The following is a 17,391-nucleotide window of genomic DNA, read 5'->3' as shown; positions in this document are numbered from 1 at the left end:
TCGGCTATAAGCCCACAAGGTAAAACAATTCAATAAATAAAACAGCATTTTACAATCTAAAATATCAACTAAAATATTTCAATGCATAATCTCCTTCACATTACTTACAATCTCTAGATGTACTGTATTAAGGCCTTGAAGATAAAGCTGGTGCATAGAGTTTACTAGATTTTTAATAGTCATGCAGCATTCCATGAAGTCTTTTATATGAAAGAACTGAAATCAGGAATCTGGCAACCTGTAATGTTCTATAATAGTCAGTGTCCTGGAGTAGATAAGCTAGATGTAATTCAGGTGGTTTAGCAACAATTTCCAGAATGATTGAACTCAGAATCCTTGATCGGGGAACAATGTATAAGGGGCAATTAAACAAGATATGATAAAGGGATTCTATTGATTTGTTGTCACATGCGCATAAAACAGAGGTTTTAACGTTAGAAAATCTATTGCTCAGCACATTTGAGGGGAACACATTAAATCTGGCTCTGGGTTGTGAGAATAAAATAAGGGTGGGGGTTGAGAATCATGTGATTCTCCAGAGCATCAGAAACAGGACTTCACTAAATGCTCATTTAGATTGCTTTCCAAGGAGCCCTGTCCCCACCCCCTCCAGGGCAGCATGCGGCAGAAGGGCAAAAGCAACAGTGTACAGTAGTACCTCAGTTTTTTAGCATCTCGGAAGCCAAACGTTTTGGTTTTCAGGCGCCGAAAACCCAGAAGTAATTGCTTCCGTTTCAAACGCGCCCTGGGAGTCAAACAGCTTCTGGGGCATGTTTTTCAATTTTCTCCATTGAAATTGCCAGCCACCCATTGCGCCTTGGTTGTTGAACGTTTCAGAAGTTGAACAGTCTTCCGGAACGGATTACGTTCAACAATCGAGGTTCCACTGTACATGCATAGATGCCTACAAAATAATAAGGTTTTTGGCTTTGGACTTTTGCCTTGTGGCCCCCAGAGGATTTGTGACCATTTGATTCTTCAAGATCCTTTAAAAGGGAATAAAATTTGCCTTCATTAATAAATACTTTCCCCACTAATAAATATTAACTCCTCATCACTGTCGTAACCAGTGTTCTGAAGTCCGGCCCTTCAACTGATTAATCAGCAGGGTCTCTACTTGAAATTGACTGAGCTAAGCATACTCTGGTAAATTGATTGTTTCAAAGAAAAGGAGTGAAGAAAGGAATTGCTTATTATAGCACCATTACACTGTTTAATTTTAGAAAATTTAAGAAACAGAGCAGTGGCTTTGATGGCTGTTCCCCTCAAAGGACCTTTAAATCTATTAATAGGATTTAGTTCATTCTTTCCCCTCCTAAATTGCAAGGCAGTACCATAACAATTGGAAGCAATAGAATAAGGCTGCTATTATTTGCCATTTGATGAAACTGCAAAAGCTACCACAGCCGGGGGTGCTGATTCTCTGCACCATATGCTAGATGCTACTGCTGTTGGTGGAATTTGCTTCTCTGCTGATTTGCCACTTCTGAAATCTTTATAAACCCATTCATTGATTCCAAGTTGAAGGATGTGAGTTGGAAATTTGGTTAAGTCAGAGAGCCAGATGGGCAAAGCATTGGGAAAATCCAAAGGATATCATCAGAGATGTGACCCATTTTGAAGAGCATTGATTGTTCTGACTTTTGGAGATCACTTTCAACTTTTCTTTTAAATGTTCATATGGTTAACAAGGGGATTAGGAAATTACTGCCTTTGTTATTTTATAAGAAACTTAAAACACCTGTATAATAAGACGAATGTGGAAAATTGATTTTTGGGATGTTTGACTACTCCATGTTAAATTCCATTGTATTTCAAGGTAGTAAAATATCCTGAAACAAATCTGTGTGTGTGATGATAGAAGAAGATAAGAAGAGTGCTTAAGTCTGCTTCTCTCTGTTTTTGCATGTTTGAAAAAACATTTTTCACTTATTTTTCACTTTTTTTTACCTCAATGCGGGGGGGGGGGATCACGAAAGCATCTTGATGGCAGAACAATAGCTCTCAGAATATTTTATATTCCAGGTGGGAAATCTCTAAATATGGATATGTATTTTGTACTGTTACAATTCTACACTTAAATCAAATAAAAATTATTTGGGGGGAAATAAATGAATGAATGTAGGACTGTGTCCTAAAGCCCTTTTGGGTTCTTGGGACAAATTTAATGTTTCCTATTTGGATTTGGGCTCCTGTCCACACCTAGTGGATGGGTATGTATAGGCCAATAAAGCGAGATGAGCGCCGCAACCCCAGAGTCGGTCACGACTGGACCTAATGGTCAGGGGTCCCTTTACCTTTATGTATAGGCATGCATTTGCTTCATGAATATCTTCATTTGTGCTCCAACAGAAGAAGGGAGAGCATACAACAAAAAAGGCCAACAATCATCAGGAAAAGCAGGTTATAAATGTTAACATAAAAAAGTATTTATTTAAGAGGTTCACAACATTGTAAGAATACAGGTAGTCCGGCTGCTCTTTGCCACTTAAAAAAACAAATCCTAGCTGGGTATTCCAGTTTTAGGGTTGTTTAGCTGGGTATTGCATGGTTGGCCATCAAATATTTTTTTAAAACACACACACACACACCACAATATAAACAAAGTTGACAAAATTGTATGACCACGAGGAAAGAGGTGTTGTCTTGCCCATATCTCACAACATTACCGGAAAGGTCCAAGAGGTCATCGTGACACCTGTACTATTAAATTCTACATGGTAAGGACAGTTAGAAACAGATGTGTGATTTGCGGGGTGGGGGCATGAAATGTCACAGTTTCCAGCCTATAAAATACTGCATTTAGGAAGTTCAGTGCCCTTCCGTTGAAGTGCAATCTCAAGGGAAGAACTGTGAGCCACATGCATCAAAAAATAGCTATTATGTCAAGTGTTTCATGCAAAATAAACCCCAATTATGCATAAAGGCCCTTGATTGTTTAGTCTGCCCTCATATGTAAGGAACTCCACGTTGGGTATTTCATTTTACTTCCAGATCAGAGCAGTACTTTGGGGCACACTTTGGGTTTAAACTTCAAAGTATTGAATGCTCCCTCCACAGCCTTAGGTAGATATATTGGGTATCTTTCTAGTTTCTTTCTGGAGCAAATTGTTCTTCCATGGCTGTTTCTCTCCGATTGGCTTGTCGTCTTTCCTCCTTGGACAGTCTCTTGGGAACATTTCCGAGGGGCACGTAGAATCCAGTTGGAATGCAAGCTGTGCTCCCGTGAGCTCGCAATGACTAAAGAGGGAACCAAAGTTGGAATGAATACACCTTCACAGCAGCATAAAGTTTTAACAAAGAAAGATCTTTCTGAAAGCATTTTCGAAGGGTGCTCACATCACCCCATAACATTGGCCATGTTCACCTGCAACATTAAGCCAAGATTTCTTTTAACAATAGTATGTTGAACGACCCTGGAAGTCTTGCTGACCAAAGAAAAAAGCACCTTGTTTTCCTTGGCCTGCTTCTGGCAGCACCAACCTGTTACTCTTGTACTTACATAACCTGTTACTCTTGTTACTTACATAATGGCCAGCTGCATAATTTTTCAGCTGCTCCTGGCATACTCCAAGCCAAACAAGCTTTCTTCCTTTTCCTCCAGCATAAAGGTAAAGGTAAAGGGACCCTGACCATTAGGTCCAGTCCTGGATGACTCTGGGGTTGCGGCGCTCATCTCGCTTTACTGGCCGAGGGATCCGGCATACAGCTTCCGGGTCATGTGGCCAGCATGACTAAGCTGCTTCTGGAGAACCAGAGCAGCACACGGAAACGCTGTTTACCTTCCCGCCAGAGCGGTACCTATTTATCTACTTCCACTTTGACGTGCTTTTGAACTGCTAGGTTGGCAGGAGCTAGTTGCTTGTAAAACAGTACACCGGTTACATTTCTGCCAGTCAAGCAGCTTTGAAAGCTTTTACGATATGGGGTTTAACTTTAAATTTGTTCATGAACAGCATGGCTTTATGATGATAGATTTTATTTTATTTTCATGTGTCATTTGTCTGTGGTCACTCAGCAGCTCCCTGCATTGTATGCCTACTTACCATCAAAATCAACATCTGCGTGTGGCGGATGATCCCTCACCACAATTTTCCGATGCCTTTCTGCATCTAGTTCGGCAATAATTGAGTCAAAATAAGCTATTGCCTCGGTTACGTCTGAATTGAGCTGTGAGGCTTTTCTCTCTGCTGAGATCTGTTGAACAGAATAATATGACAGGAGTTTGGTTTGAACAAATAGACTTTGCTGTTGCAAAGAACAACCCAATATCCAAGGATACAAAACGCACAACCAAAATGGTGGAAGCGGACTTGCAAATGTTCTTCAACAAAACAATCTCTGATCAATGGCTAAATTGTTCTTTGAACCCATTGCTACTTATTTGTCTTTGGCCTGCATTTTAAAGTTGTTTTTTAAGCTTAATTTGGGGAGTTGGATTCCATCAAAATAATGCTGTGCTCTGGCTCAGATCGCCAATGTGATGGAAATTGTGAGTTCAGGGTTCACTTATATTCTCAAATGTTCTACCACCATGTGGGTTGCTTTAACGAACCATTTCTCAAGGCACCGATGCAGCTTCATATCTACAGCTGCCACCTATTTTTCTGCCAAAGTCCTGGCACTCTTGACTTTTAGGGTGTGAAACCTTAGACGCTGGCAAGTTAGCAATGTCATGTGACTTTAAGTAGTCAAGCTTGTTAAGTTGTTAAGTTGCTCATTATATAAAGAGTGTTTGTTTTCTCTGCCTGTGGGGGCGTGAAAAAAAAAATGTCTGAAAGATCCGGAGGTGTTTCTGTTATCTTTCTGCAATAAACCTGTCTTTGGAAAGACAGGCTTCCCTGTGTCGTTATTTCTTTGCTGCTGAGACTCTGAAGCTTGGACTGCAACAAGAATCCCTGCACTGGACTTAATCAATGCTCTGCAAAGAGAACTGTTGCTGGTTGCGCAGTGGAAGCGTTTACTGGACCAGTACACAGACTCTCTTAGGTTATGGATCCTTCTACGTTTCTACAGCTGTATTGTGTGCAGAGAAAGTGAAAGCAGCTTTCGGATGAGAGAAGACCGGCTTGGTCGTAAATCCAGCTCTTAAAGGAACTGAGAGGCTGCAGAAAGTTGAGAGAGCTGCGTAAGTGAAGATTTACAGCTTCATTAGCTGCAAAAGGCTAGCTTGACCTCCCGTTGTGTTTTTGTTTTGTTAATAAAAACAGAGGACGGTGGTAGGTTGCTAGTGAAGAGACGGAGGGAAAAAAGTTTAAAAGGCTTCAGAGGAGGCTGGAGGCATTTGAAAAGTGAGTAAATCAAATCCCAAGGGGAAAGAGAAGCAAGGGCACACAGAGGGAGTAGCAGCCGACCCCAAGAATGGCAGTGGAAAATTTCCTTTACAAAGTTGAACTCTGCTAATTATGTGCAGTGGTCTAAGAGGGCTCAAGTCTGGTTGGAAGCCAAAGAAGTGTGGGCTGACTATGTCCAGAGGCGAAAGCTGTTTGTGGCTTTTGCAGCAGATGCCACAGCAGAGCAACAGGCTGCTGCACATGCTCAGAACAGGGAACATGATAAAATGGACACTAAAGCTAGATGCATGTTGATGGTATCGATAGACAATTCCCAATTACCTCATGTGGAAAATTTAAGGTCTGCATTTGAAATTTTGGAAGCTCTTAGGCGAATTCACCATAGAGCCACGCCCGGAGAGAAGGTGAACATTATACGTGCTTCGTATGAGTTGAAACTGAAGCCAGGGGATAGTGTGGTTGAACACACGTCACAGATGACTGAGTATTTCAACCGACTGTCATCTCTAGGTGTGAATTTTCCTGAAAATATTAAAGTTTATACTCTGCTTAGCAGTCTGCATGCAGGGTTTGAAAACTTAGTACTAATGTTACAAGTTTTGCCAGAGGACCAGCTGAATATGAATTATGTGACTGGTAGATTGTGTGAGCAAGAATATCAACATCATCGAAAACGTATTGATAATTCAAATACCCCAACGGTTGGATGTTCAGATAATTCCCAGCGTGGGGGAACTAGCAGGCAGAGCTGTAAGGAAGCCTCACAAGTGTCTGCTATGGCCAGCAAGTCATGTTTTCGATGTGGCAGCAGGTTTCATTTGATAGCAAAGTGTCCAGAAAAGCAACAGGAATTTCAACAGTCCAAGGTCAGTTTCCGGAGCTGCAGGGGAAGATGAAGTGAGAACTACAAGAATCAACGATCCAGAGGGGGAGCAGGTGCTGATAAGGGACTATCTGCAATGGCAGCACAACAGAGTCCTAAAAGGAGCCAACAAACCCTTGAAGTGGATAATTGACAGTGGAGCAAGTCACAGTTTAGTTCCAGCGACATCTAGTGGCAGCTTGATGAACTGCAAGACATTGCCAGTTGCAAAAACTGTGACTATAGCAGACAATAGTAAACGAGAAATGAACCTTAAAGGCACAATTTATGTTAATTGTTTGCAAACTAACCTTCCTGTTTTCGTTCTCCCAGGAATGAAGAATGGACTTTTGAGTGTGTCATGCCTGGTAAAAAGTGGTTTTAAGGTTGAGTTTGAAAATGATGTGTGCACCATTTTGAAACAGGGGAAGGAGCTAGTTAAAATTCCCTGTGAGGATGGGCTTTTTGTTTTGGATGAAGAGCAGTTAGCAGCAGGTAGATGTTCAACAGGTGAAGTGCAAGCTAAGTGTGTAAATAAGGCTCCTCATACAGGTTGTGCACATCTACTGCACAGAAGGTTAGCTCAGATATGCTTTAAGTATGTAGGCAAGATGCCAGATTTAGCTGAGGAGTGTAACATTAAACCCTGTCCAAATTTTCTGGATTGTTGTGCTTGTAAATATGCTAAGGTTAAGACATGTAACTATCCTAGATCTGATAGAGTAAGCAAGAAACCCTTTGAACTTGTGTACACAGACGTGTGTGGCCCTATGCCAGTCAAATCGCTTGGAGGTGCGAGATTTATGCAAATTTTGGTGGATGATTTTTCAAGGGCTAGTTGGGTTTTCTTTCTGAAAGAAAAATCACAAGCAGCTTCCATCCTGATGGATTGGATTGAAGAAGTTGAATGTAAATTTGACACCAGAGTGCGTAAAATACAATCAGATCGTGGTGGGGAATATGTGAACCACACGCTGGAGACGTGGTTAAAAAGGAAAGGTATAGTTCATAGACTTACCAATCCCTATTCACCACAGGAGAATGCAGTTGCCGAAAGAAAATTTCGAACATTACAGGAAGCCATTGCTGCTTTGCTGTTTGATTCTGGACTTCCACAGCGGTTTTGGGCTGAGACTGCACTGTATGAGAATTATACTTTTAACAGAGTGTACAATAGCACAGTAGGCAACACTCCTTACTTCATGCTATTTGGGAAAAAACCAAAAATTGATCATCTAAGAGTTTTTGGATGTCGTGCTTATGTGCTGGTGCCTAGGGCACAACGTAGGAAAGGCGATCCTAGATCTAAAGAAATGTTTTTCTGTGGTTATCAAGCAAACACAAAAGGTTGGAGATTTGTGAATGTAGAAGGCAATCAAACAAAAATCACAATCAGCAGAAGTGCGGAATTTTGTGAACAGGATGGTTGGAATAAAATTCATGGAAATCCTGACATACTATTTGATGTGGTGAACAGTAACAATGAAACTCAGGCCCCAGGGCAGGTATTAGTTCCAGAACAGGCTGAGGAATTTGAGTCTGAGGACGAGGGTGAGAAATCATCTAGTTCACCCAAGTCTGTAAAGTCAGAATCTTCTAGCTCTAAAAGTTCACCCGTACAGCAAGAGAGACGTGTAAAGTCAGAATCAGAAAGTTCTTCAACTACTAGTGACAAACAGGTGACGACTAGTGATTCTGGGTCAGAGGGGGAAACTGAAGGAACATCACAGGAACTGTTAAGGTGTTCCAAGAGTACCAACAAAGGTAAACCTCCTGAAAGGTACCAAGCTATTAGTGTTTGGGCTGGTTTGGCAAATTGCGAACCTGAAAGTTTTGAGGAGGTTGAGCAATTACCCCAGGAGGAGGCCAGTAGGTGGCGTGAGGCCATGCAAAAAGAGTTGAATTCTATGAAAGAACTGGGTGTGTTTTCCATCACCAAACTGCCAGAAGGTACCAAGGCAGTAAGTTGTAGGTGGGTGTACAGGATAAAGACAACAGCGATGGGGAAACCAGAGTACAAAGCAGGGCTTGTAGCTCGAGGTTTTACGCAAAGAAAGGGGTTACATTATTCCGAAGTCTATGCACCCACTTCAAGGAGTGAAACCCTTCGGGCACTATTAGCAGTTGCTGCTCAGAAAGGGTTCAAAGTGAATCAATTTGATGTCTCTACAGCTTATCTTCATTCAGACTTGGCTGAAGAGCTCTATATGGAGCTACCGCCAGGATTGAAAGTTGGTAAATCAAATCAGGTATGGAAACTACATAAATCTATTTATGGACTCAAGCAATCTGCTCATAATTGGAATGAGTGTTTGAATGACGTTTTGGTAGGCATTGGTTTTAGCAGGAGCAAGGCTGACAATTGCTTATATTTCAGAGGTTCAGGAGATGCCCAAGAATCTTTGCTTGTTTATGTAGATGACCTGATTTATATTTCAAAGACACAAGAACAAGTAAAAAAACTAACCAAAGAGTTAAATAAACACTTCAAAGTTAAGAATCTTGGTGATGTAAAGGTCTACCTTGGTGTTCAGATAGATAGGACCAAAAATGACAGTTTTCTACTGAATTAAAAAGGCAAGATATTGCAAATGTTGAAAAGGTTTGGCATGACGGAGTGTGTAGGTGTTAGAACACCAATGGAAATGGGTTTTGTAAAAGACAATGAGTTCAAGGATAGTGCTGAATTCAAGCGTGCTGAAATCTTTCAGTCAGCACTGGGAAGCTTACTTCATCTTTCGCAATGGAGTAGACCAGACATTGCTTACGCTGTTAACTTACTCAGCAGAGAAGCTTCAAAACCTAGTGTAAATGCATGGAAAGTAATTCAAAGAGTGTTACGATATTTACAATACACCAAAGATTTTTGCCTTGAATTATCTTCTGAAGGACAAGCACAGATTACTTGTTGGGCAGATAGTGATTGGGCAAATTTAAAGGATAGAAAATCAGTGTCTGGCTGTGTAATAAAATTTGGTAACTCTCTGATTGGGTGGAGATCCAAGAAACAGAACCTAATTGCTTTGTCGTCAACAGAAGCTGAGTTCTGTGCCTTATCTGAGTTATGTAGAGATCTAGAATTTTACAAATGCTTGGCACAAGAGATGTATGAAAAGGCCATCACTCCAATCACTGCATGGGGTGATAATCAACCGTGTCTTAAGTTAGCACAAAATGGGCAGTTTAAAGGTCGTACAAAACATTTGGATATCCGCTTTCAAAATGTTTGTCAAACGGTAAAAGCAGGAATTGTTAAATTAAATTACTGTCCCAGTCATGAAAATCAAGCTGATGGTTTTACAAAACCGCTTGGGTTTCAGCGGCATGAAAACTTTTGTGAAGAAATGGGTCTGAAGTAATTTTGTTTTTGTATTGCCAGCGAGAGGGGGTGTTAGGGTGTGAAACCTTAGACGCTGGCAAGTTAGCAATGTCATGTGACTTTAAGTAGTCAAGCTCGTTAAGTTGTTAAGTTGCTCATTATATAAAGAGTGTTTGTTTTCTCTGCCTGTGGGGGCGTGAAAAAAAAAATGTCTGAAAGCTCCGGAGGTGTTTCTGTTATCTTTCTGCAATAAACCTGTCTTTGGAAAGACAGGCTTCCCTGTGTCATTATTTCTTTGCTGCTGAGACTCTGAAGCTTGGACTGCAACAAGAATCTCTGCACTGGACTTAATCAATGCTCTGCAAAGAGAACTGTTGCTGGTTGGGCAGTGGAAGCGTTTACTGGACCAGTACACAGACTCTCTTATTGACAACTGCATTACTGCAGGAAAAATTCATTAAGTGATTTCCCATCGCCACTTTTCCATTTTGGGAAGAGCATTTCCTGCTGAATCACAATCAACAGCTTTTAGTTAAACCTTTTCAAAAAGACAACAATTTTGGCCTTAAAAGCTCAACCCAGCATTTTGTAACTTAACTTTAAAATTTAAAGTAAGTCCTTATTGTGACATATCATATTAAAGCCCATGAAGTTCTGAAGAGATTGGTGGTTTTAGTTTTGATATGTCTCAATGCTGGGCTGAGCTTTTAAGCTTTTTGTGTAGTGTGACAAGGCCAAAATTGTCATTTTTTAAAAAAAAGATTCTAACCCTCATAATTCAAAAATGGGATGAGATAAAAAGCTAAAATTTTAGATTTAAACTTAGTTTTGAGCATTCAACAAATAAACAAACTATTCAGAAAATTGGATGACATGAAGTAAGAAAGTTGGATCACTTGATGTTGAATGACCCTCTATTGTGGTTCTGCTTGATTGTGTAGATCAACTTGAAGGGGGATTAGATGAAGAAATGAATATAGGAGCACAGCTGCAGAAATAATTACTTAAAACAGGAATCCTGGAGCCTACTCTCATTCCTTCTGTACATACAGTACCTATGTGAGCTTGGAGAACCACTTAGGTTCTCCGTGTAGTGAAAGACCTACATTGGCTCCCAGTACGTTTCCGAGCACAATTCAATGTGTTGGTGCTGAGCTTTAAAGCCCTAAACGGCCTCGGTCCTGTATACCAGAAGGAGCATCTCTAGCCCCATCGTTCAGCCCGGACACTGAGATCCAGCACCAAGGGCCTTCTGGCAGTTCCCTCACTGCGAGAAGTGAGGTTACAGGGAACCAGACAGAGGGCCTTCTCGGTAGTGGCGCCCATCCTGTGGAACACCCTCCCTTCAAATGTGAAGGAAATAAGCAGCTATCCTATCTTTAAAATACATCTGAAGGCAGCTCTGTTCAGGGACGTTTTTAATATTTAATGCTGTACTGTTTATAACATTTGATTGGGAGCCGTCCAGAGTGGCTGGGGAAACTCATAATGAAGCCACTGCTGCCCAATCTCACTTTGTTTTCTGTAAACTGTGAATAATAATAATTACCTAATAGGCTGTTTCAAGGATAACTAATCATGCACAGTTTACAATGCAATCCTATACCTGTTTTGTCAAAGTAAGACCCATTCAGTTCTATGGGTCTTACTCCCACATATGTTCGAATTAGATTACAGCTTTGAGACACACATACACACACAAACACACACAATGTTTCCTAACTATTACTGCTAAAGTTTACCAGATTTATTCATGCTACCCACTGGGAGCATGGTATAAATTACTTGTAGCCACATCTATGCACCATTGCCAGCAGGGTCCCAATATTTCTGGAAAAGCACCATTTCCCCTTTCCAGCTGGCTCCAGGCTGAAGTATTCATGTTGAATATCCATCTCTGTGGCTGCATTTCCCTTTCCCTTTTCCTATCAGGCTGTGACATGCAAAGCATTACTGAAGGTGACAAGTGAGTGTAAGCAAGTGTGTGAGATGTATATATTAGTGAGAGCCTCTTGGATAGGCTCAGGCACCCAGAAATAGTGGTTCTGTACTGTATTGTCCTTTTTAAATAGTGCAAGAGCACATTTTAAGGGTTTCAGTGGTTACATCATGTTTTTTCCACATGTGGGCAGCAACCCTATAAACCCTATAAACACTTACCAGTGAGTTCCATTGGCGATGCAACACTGGAAAAGGTACTATGATACATATGTGGTGGAATTGTTTAAACATCAAACAATTTTGGGAAACAATATATAACAAAATGAAAGAAAATGTTTAGATACTCATTTAGGAAAACACCAGAAGTTTTTCTATTGGGAATAGTACCAGGAAGTCTAAAGGAAGAAGACAAGACATTATGTTCGTACGCAACAGTAGCCGCAAGGCTATTGATTGCGAAAAATTGAAAAAGTGGTATTATACCAACAAAAATAGAGTGGCTTGCCAAATTATTGGAGTATTACAATATATCCAAAACAATGGGAGAAATTGGAAGGATCTCAAAAGAGAAGATAGACAGGGACTGGAAGGTGTTTAAAGGATACTTGCAAAACCATATTGAAAAATCAGAACTCCTATTAGAATAAACAAGTTCCGTTTTAAATACTGAAATACTAAATAAGATGGATAACAATGTGTAATAGAAGCATGAAATTAGGTTAAAGGTGTGTGAAAGAAAGTAATAGAAGTGGAAAGAAATTGCAATTGAGTAGATTGGAAGTCTATCACAAAGGTGGGGTGAGGGGTGGTAGATGGTGATGGGAAAAGGAATTATCTGGGATTGAGTGTGGGTATGTTTGAATATTTTTAAGGATTGTATGAAATGTATGTTTGTATGCTTGTATATTCGCAATATGTGTGTATTAATGTTGAATTATTTTAACAAAAACTTTTCAAAAAAAAAAGAGTTCCATTGGCCATAGTGGGACTTACTTCTGAGTAAACAAATATAGTAATCACCCTGTTAGGATGCTGTTTAGTGTGCCTATAGCACTTTAAATCACTATTGGCACTGCTGCAAAGGAGTAATCTACTCAATACCACACCTAATAACATACCTGCTTGTGAAATGAAAGCCTTTTTAAAAAACAATCTGAGAGCAGCTGCCATGCTAATAAAGAAATTAAAGCATGGAACACATTGATTTACATAAAACTAATGGTGTGTTTTTTTCGAGTGAAGAACAGGAAGAGAGAAACTTCTCCAAAGGAGAGGGCATTAAATACAATCTATAGTTGTCGATGCCTCCTTAGCTACTGGCTGTAAAAAAGCATGGCTTCACTTTCCTGAAATTAGACTCCCTGCAGTCATGGCCTCACCTGCTGAGAAAGTTTCTCATTTCGGCTGCTCAGAATTTTGCTTTTGTTTGTTTTTTAAACCAAGCAGTCGCCGTCTCTCTAGATTGATGGAAAGGGTTAGGGTTGGGTGAATGAAGTGTAAGTTGTATTTGATACTTCTGTGTAATGGATGTGTGTGAAAAACTGAACGGGGGATAGACCCAATGAAGGTATTACAGAGAGAAACACATCACATTTGTGGGTCTCGCTTCTCTTGTGCACATTATTATTATACTTCCCACAACCTTTCCCAATCTTCCATCATTATATTGTGACCAAAATCTCTTGCCCAATCTATCATCACAGATTTCACTTGTTCATCCTTTGTATGCCATTCCAACAGTAAATTATACATCTTAGACAAATTTTTAACATTGGTATCTAACAACTCCGTTTCCAATTTGGTTTTTTCCGTTGCAAAACCATTTTTCTTGTCAAGCTTAAATAATTCATTGATCTGATAATCTTGAAGCCAATCCACCTTGTCTTTGATTTGATCAAATGGTCCTAATTTAAATCCTTCATTATCCTCAAGCAAAAGGTCAGAGTATCTCAACCATTTATTCTCCATATTTAACTTTTTTGGGGCCTTAGCTTTCATTGGTGAAAGCTATCTGGGTGTTTTCCTTTCTAGGAGATGTTTATATCTTATCCAAATGTTATATAGTGATTTTCTAATTACATGATTTTTAAACCTTTATGGGCCTTTATTTTATCATACATATAAGCAATGTTTTCTTAACCATGTGATACAATAGCTCCTACCTTGGAAGACTGTATTTGTGGAGGTGTGGCTGGTGACTTTTGTCTCGTCTTGGAAGATTTTGTAGACACGGAGGAAATATCAGATGCCCTGTCACTGGACTTCAGATCTTTGATGCTCTCAATGTATTTTTTCCTCAAAGCTAGCAAATCTTGCAAGTACTGCAAACAGTCTTGAGTCTTTGAGTACATCCATGCCCGTTCTTCTTCCTTCAGATGGAGGCAGGCAACTGAATCCAGGCTGGTGGTACTTTTGCTTTTTTTCAAAGGCTCACTGAATTTGTTATCCTCATCTCCAAGCACATACATAGAAGTGCTACGGATCAACCGGACTGCAGAGCCATCAAAAGTAGGGATTCCATCGGACAGGCTTCTCCTGCGGGAGTTGGGGTGAAATATTGCGTGAATCTTCCTGAGCATCGTGGAGCAGGTTCTTCTTCACCTCATCCATCGATCATATAGAGGCTCAATTCAATACGTGGTTCTTGCATATAGCAGAAACTAACACTTTGCCATGTGCCCTTTTGTAGTTAAGAATCCAGTTTCTTGCAGATACAGCTGCCTACTTACATCTATCTGTTTATTTCAGACAATTGCAGATGATGAAACCATACCAATTTCTTCAGTCACATCTTTCCTTAACATGTTTTAGTTCTCCTTAATGGTTGCACAGCTTACTGTGCTGACCATGGTACTGAACTACCCTTAGAAATGAAGAATAAAGGAAAACACATTTTGTTAAGAGGTAATGAGAGACAGATGAGGATTTCATAAGGCTAAACTAAAAGATGCCAGGAAACCAGGGTCCCCCTGCATTTCCACCGCTGAGCTCTATACTGGATAAGCACATTGCAAAACCAGGCAGCAGTTCAACTGCTTCTGAAGGGGTTTTGTTTTCTGTACTATGGCAACGGAGAGATGGTTGCAGCTATCTGATAACACTATTGTTGAGAATAAAGTGGACTAGGATATCCAGATCCATTACATCCCTTACAGCAGCCTGAGCATGGGAGGCTGGCCATAAAATAAAACTGTGTTCAAAAACACACATGCCTAATAAACAAAGCTGAAGATGTTTACTTATTAGCAAAGCCAGCTTAACAGATTGTCTCTGATAGTTGGGCTCAGTGCTTTGTATACTACAGACAACCTCGGTGCACATTTTGCTCTCATCTTGTGAAAGGAGACTCCTCACTGTCATTTTGCACTGACTCCTGCTGCAGTCCAGGCCCCGGACAGACAGAGAGTTGGGCTGCACATGGATTTAGGATGCTGGTGAGGAGCATGCAGGGTTTTAATGGCCCAAGACCCTACCCAAATGTGGAACAAGGCTGTATGAGAGTTGGAGTCTACATGGACATAGGTTGCTAATGAGGAACATGCATTTCATTGTTTGAATGATTTAAAATGTTATCTAAATGTGGTTTGGAAAGACCATATGTGTAATAAGGATCAAAAGAAAATCAGCCAACCCAAAGTGAATGACTGTTTACACTTTAAATTTCTTCCAAAGATTTCTTTCCTCTTATCTTATTCCATTGTATTCTCTCTCTCTCTCTCTCTCTCTCTCTCTCTCTCTCTCTCTCTCTCACACACACACACACACACACACACACACACACACTGAGCTTGCCAGATACTACATTTCCCCCCACTTGGTTAAAGAAACATGATCCCCAAACTTTCTCTTTCTCATCTGAGAGAGCTAGTATACAAAGAACAATTCATACCGATTGACGATGCTATGATATAGCTACAAAGCAATGAACAGTTCTTGGAAATCACAAGTCTTCTGGGATTTCCTCTTCTGGAATCACAGACATTTTTATTCTGATGTCACCCAGACTTCACTGCAACATCTATCAAAACCTCATGTGCCAGAATGTAAAGTACTTTAGTCCCAAACCACCGGGTCAAGGAAACAAAACCATTATTAATCCTCCATGTGAAGAAACCACACTGAACTCTTATTACTTTCAGTGGCCCGTTCCAGTCCTGACTGGTTTGGTCCATTTCAGCATTAGGTATGCAGTGGGAGAAACTGGAAGTTAGAATGAAATTCAGAATGCACCGGGGATGGGATTAGAGACTATCAATGAATAACCACTAGTGTGATGGCCTGGGACTCGGGCTTGGACTTGGAGCCAGAGGACTCTCAGTCCGCACCGGATCCTTTGCCTCAGGTGGCGTCTGAACCAAGCCTGAGGCCTGATCCTGAAGATCCCCAGTCTGCACAGGTTCCCCTGCAACAAGCACCAGCTGGGCCAAGTCAGGGGCCTGAGCCTGCCCTGGCTCCAGATGCGGGGGTTACCTCGTTGCCTCCAGCTGGGTGTTATGAAAATTACGGGGGGGGCACATCTTTAAAGTACATAATACATAATACATAATACATAAAAAAGGTAAAGGTACCCCTGCCCATACGGGCCAGTCTTGACAGACTCTAGGGTTGTGCGCTCATCTCACTCTATAGGCCGGGAGCCAGCGCTGTCCGCAGACACTTCCGGGTCACGTGGCCAGCGTGACGAAGCTGCTCTGGCGAGCCTGCACCAGCGCAGCACACGGAAACGCCGTTTACCTTCCCGCTATAAAGCGGTACCTATTTATCTACTTGCACTTACGAGTGCTTTCGAACTGCTGGTGGGCAGGAGCTGGGACCGAAAGACGGGAGCTCACCCCGCCACGGGGATTCGATCTGCCGACCATGCGATTGGCAAGCCCTAGGCGCTGAGGTTTTACCCACAGCGCCACCCGCGTCCCTGCACATAATACATAATACAAATATTATGCCTGAATGTATCCTTTCAACTTGACAGCTTAGGGAAGTTACCTAGCTTTAAAAATAATATAAAATCAACTCCTTTGCCAGTTTTCTCCATTCCAAATCTATTTTCCCTTTGAAAAAGGACTCCAGGAAGTTCCCAGAGGTGACAATTGCTGGGCTCATTGTTAGCCAAGGGAAGCCAAATCTCATCACCTGACTTGCCTCAGGCTCCAGACATGCAAAGGAAGTTCTATTGTACTTTTGGGTGGTGGGTACTTCAGACATATTTGTCTATGCTAATCTTATACCTGAGTCTTGCCCCTGCCATGTCTGCTTATGCTAATCTTGTACCAAGGACTTGTCTGGACATGTTTGCCAAAGTTAACCCCTCCCCTTTTGTGACATGTCAGTGATGTAGCAATGATGCTGTATGAACTGTATTCTGGGATATGGTGGGAAAGTTTTAAAAGTCTTTGTCACCCCATCCTCAGGGTTCAAATTTCCTCTTTGAACCTATTGCGCAATAAACTTTGGTCTACAGCTATTTGCTCCAGTTGGCTGGAATCCTTCCTTTATTCCGCAGGGACCCGTGGGCTCTGCCCGATGAGCTGGGTGACTGAGCAGCCTCATACCTAGATTTATCTGTAACATGGGCAATCACTTACAGCTGCTTCCACTACCTGTTGGGTCAGGAGAGGCTGAGGTGGCCCCTGGGTCTACCGACATCTCCCGAGCTGCAGAGACTGAGGTCTGAGAGAAGGAGAGACCTGAGTACTCACAGGAGGAGTGCTCGCCTTCGGGCGAGACAGGGAGGTGAGTCACCGGGGGATCAGGACCGGCCGTTACCCTGACAGAGATAAAAGGCTGTTGGACCCTGCCCCAGGTTGCGGGAGCAACGTTGCTGTTTGCCAGAACCTGCCTGTGATCCTGTGCCTGACCTTGTCTGGTTTCCTGCCTCGTGTCCTGCCTTGGCCCTGTCGAACTGACTCCTTGCGGAACCCTTGGATTCAGGACCAGACCTAGACTGCGTTGCTCTGGTTACCCCCGGGCCCAGC

At 41.6% G+C, this 17,391-nt stretch overlaps 1 protein-coding gene across 2 annotated transcripts; it reads right to left on the bottom strand.

Moving 5' to 3' along the window:
- Positions 1-2,473: 2,473 nt before the first annotated feature.
- LOC307213234 (uncharacterized protein C13orf42) lies at positions 2,474-15,421 on the bottom strand. Of its 2 annotated transcripts, none has more exons than XM_079970999.1 (4): positions 15,306-15,421; positions 13,579-14,279; positions 4,047-4,197; positions 2,474-3,240 (listed from the first exon to the last, which is right to left on the bottom strand). In XM_079970999.1, the coding sequence occupies exons 2-4, from the start codon at positions 13,993-13,995 to the stop codon at positions 2,996-2,998; spliced, it is 813 nt and encodes a 270-aa protein (XP_079827125.1). In that variant the 5' UTR covers positions 13,996-14,279; positions 15,306-15,421; the 3' UTR covers positions 2,474-2,995. The 2 variants fall into 2 exon arrangements, with proteins under 2 accessions (XP_079827125.1, XP_079827126.1); XM_079971000.1 differs by having other exon boundaries at positions 13,579-14,274; positions 15,306-15,419.
- Positions 15,422-17,391: the final 1,970 nt, after the last annotated feature.

Source organism: Podarcis cretensis, assembly GCF_951804945.1.
Source record: "Podarcis cretensis genome assembly, chromosome: 3".
Taxonomy (NCBI): domain Eukaryota; kingdom Metazoa; phylum Chordata; class Lepidosauria; order Squamata; family Lacertidae; genus Podarcis; species Podarcis cretensis.
Note: the sequence above shows the minus strand (reverse complement) of the source record. Positions and strands in the feature narration are given on the sequence as shown.

Excerpts from the sequence above, each read along its gene's own strand:
- LOC307213234 (XM_079970999.1), bottom strand. The coding sequence starts at position 13,995 with ATGCTCAGGAAGATTCACGCAATATTTCACCCCAACTCCCGCAGGAGA. Across the intron at positions 4,198-13,578 it reads CACAAATACAGTCTTCCAAG|ATCTCAGCAGAGAGAAAAGC; the intron begins GTAGGAGCTATT and ends TCTGTTCAACAG. Across the intron at positions 3,241-4,046 it reads CGCAGATGTTGATTTTGATG|TCATTGCGAGCTCACGGGAG; the intron begins GTAAGTAGGCAT and ends TTCCCTCTTTAG.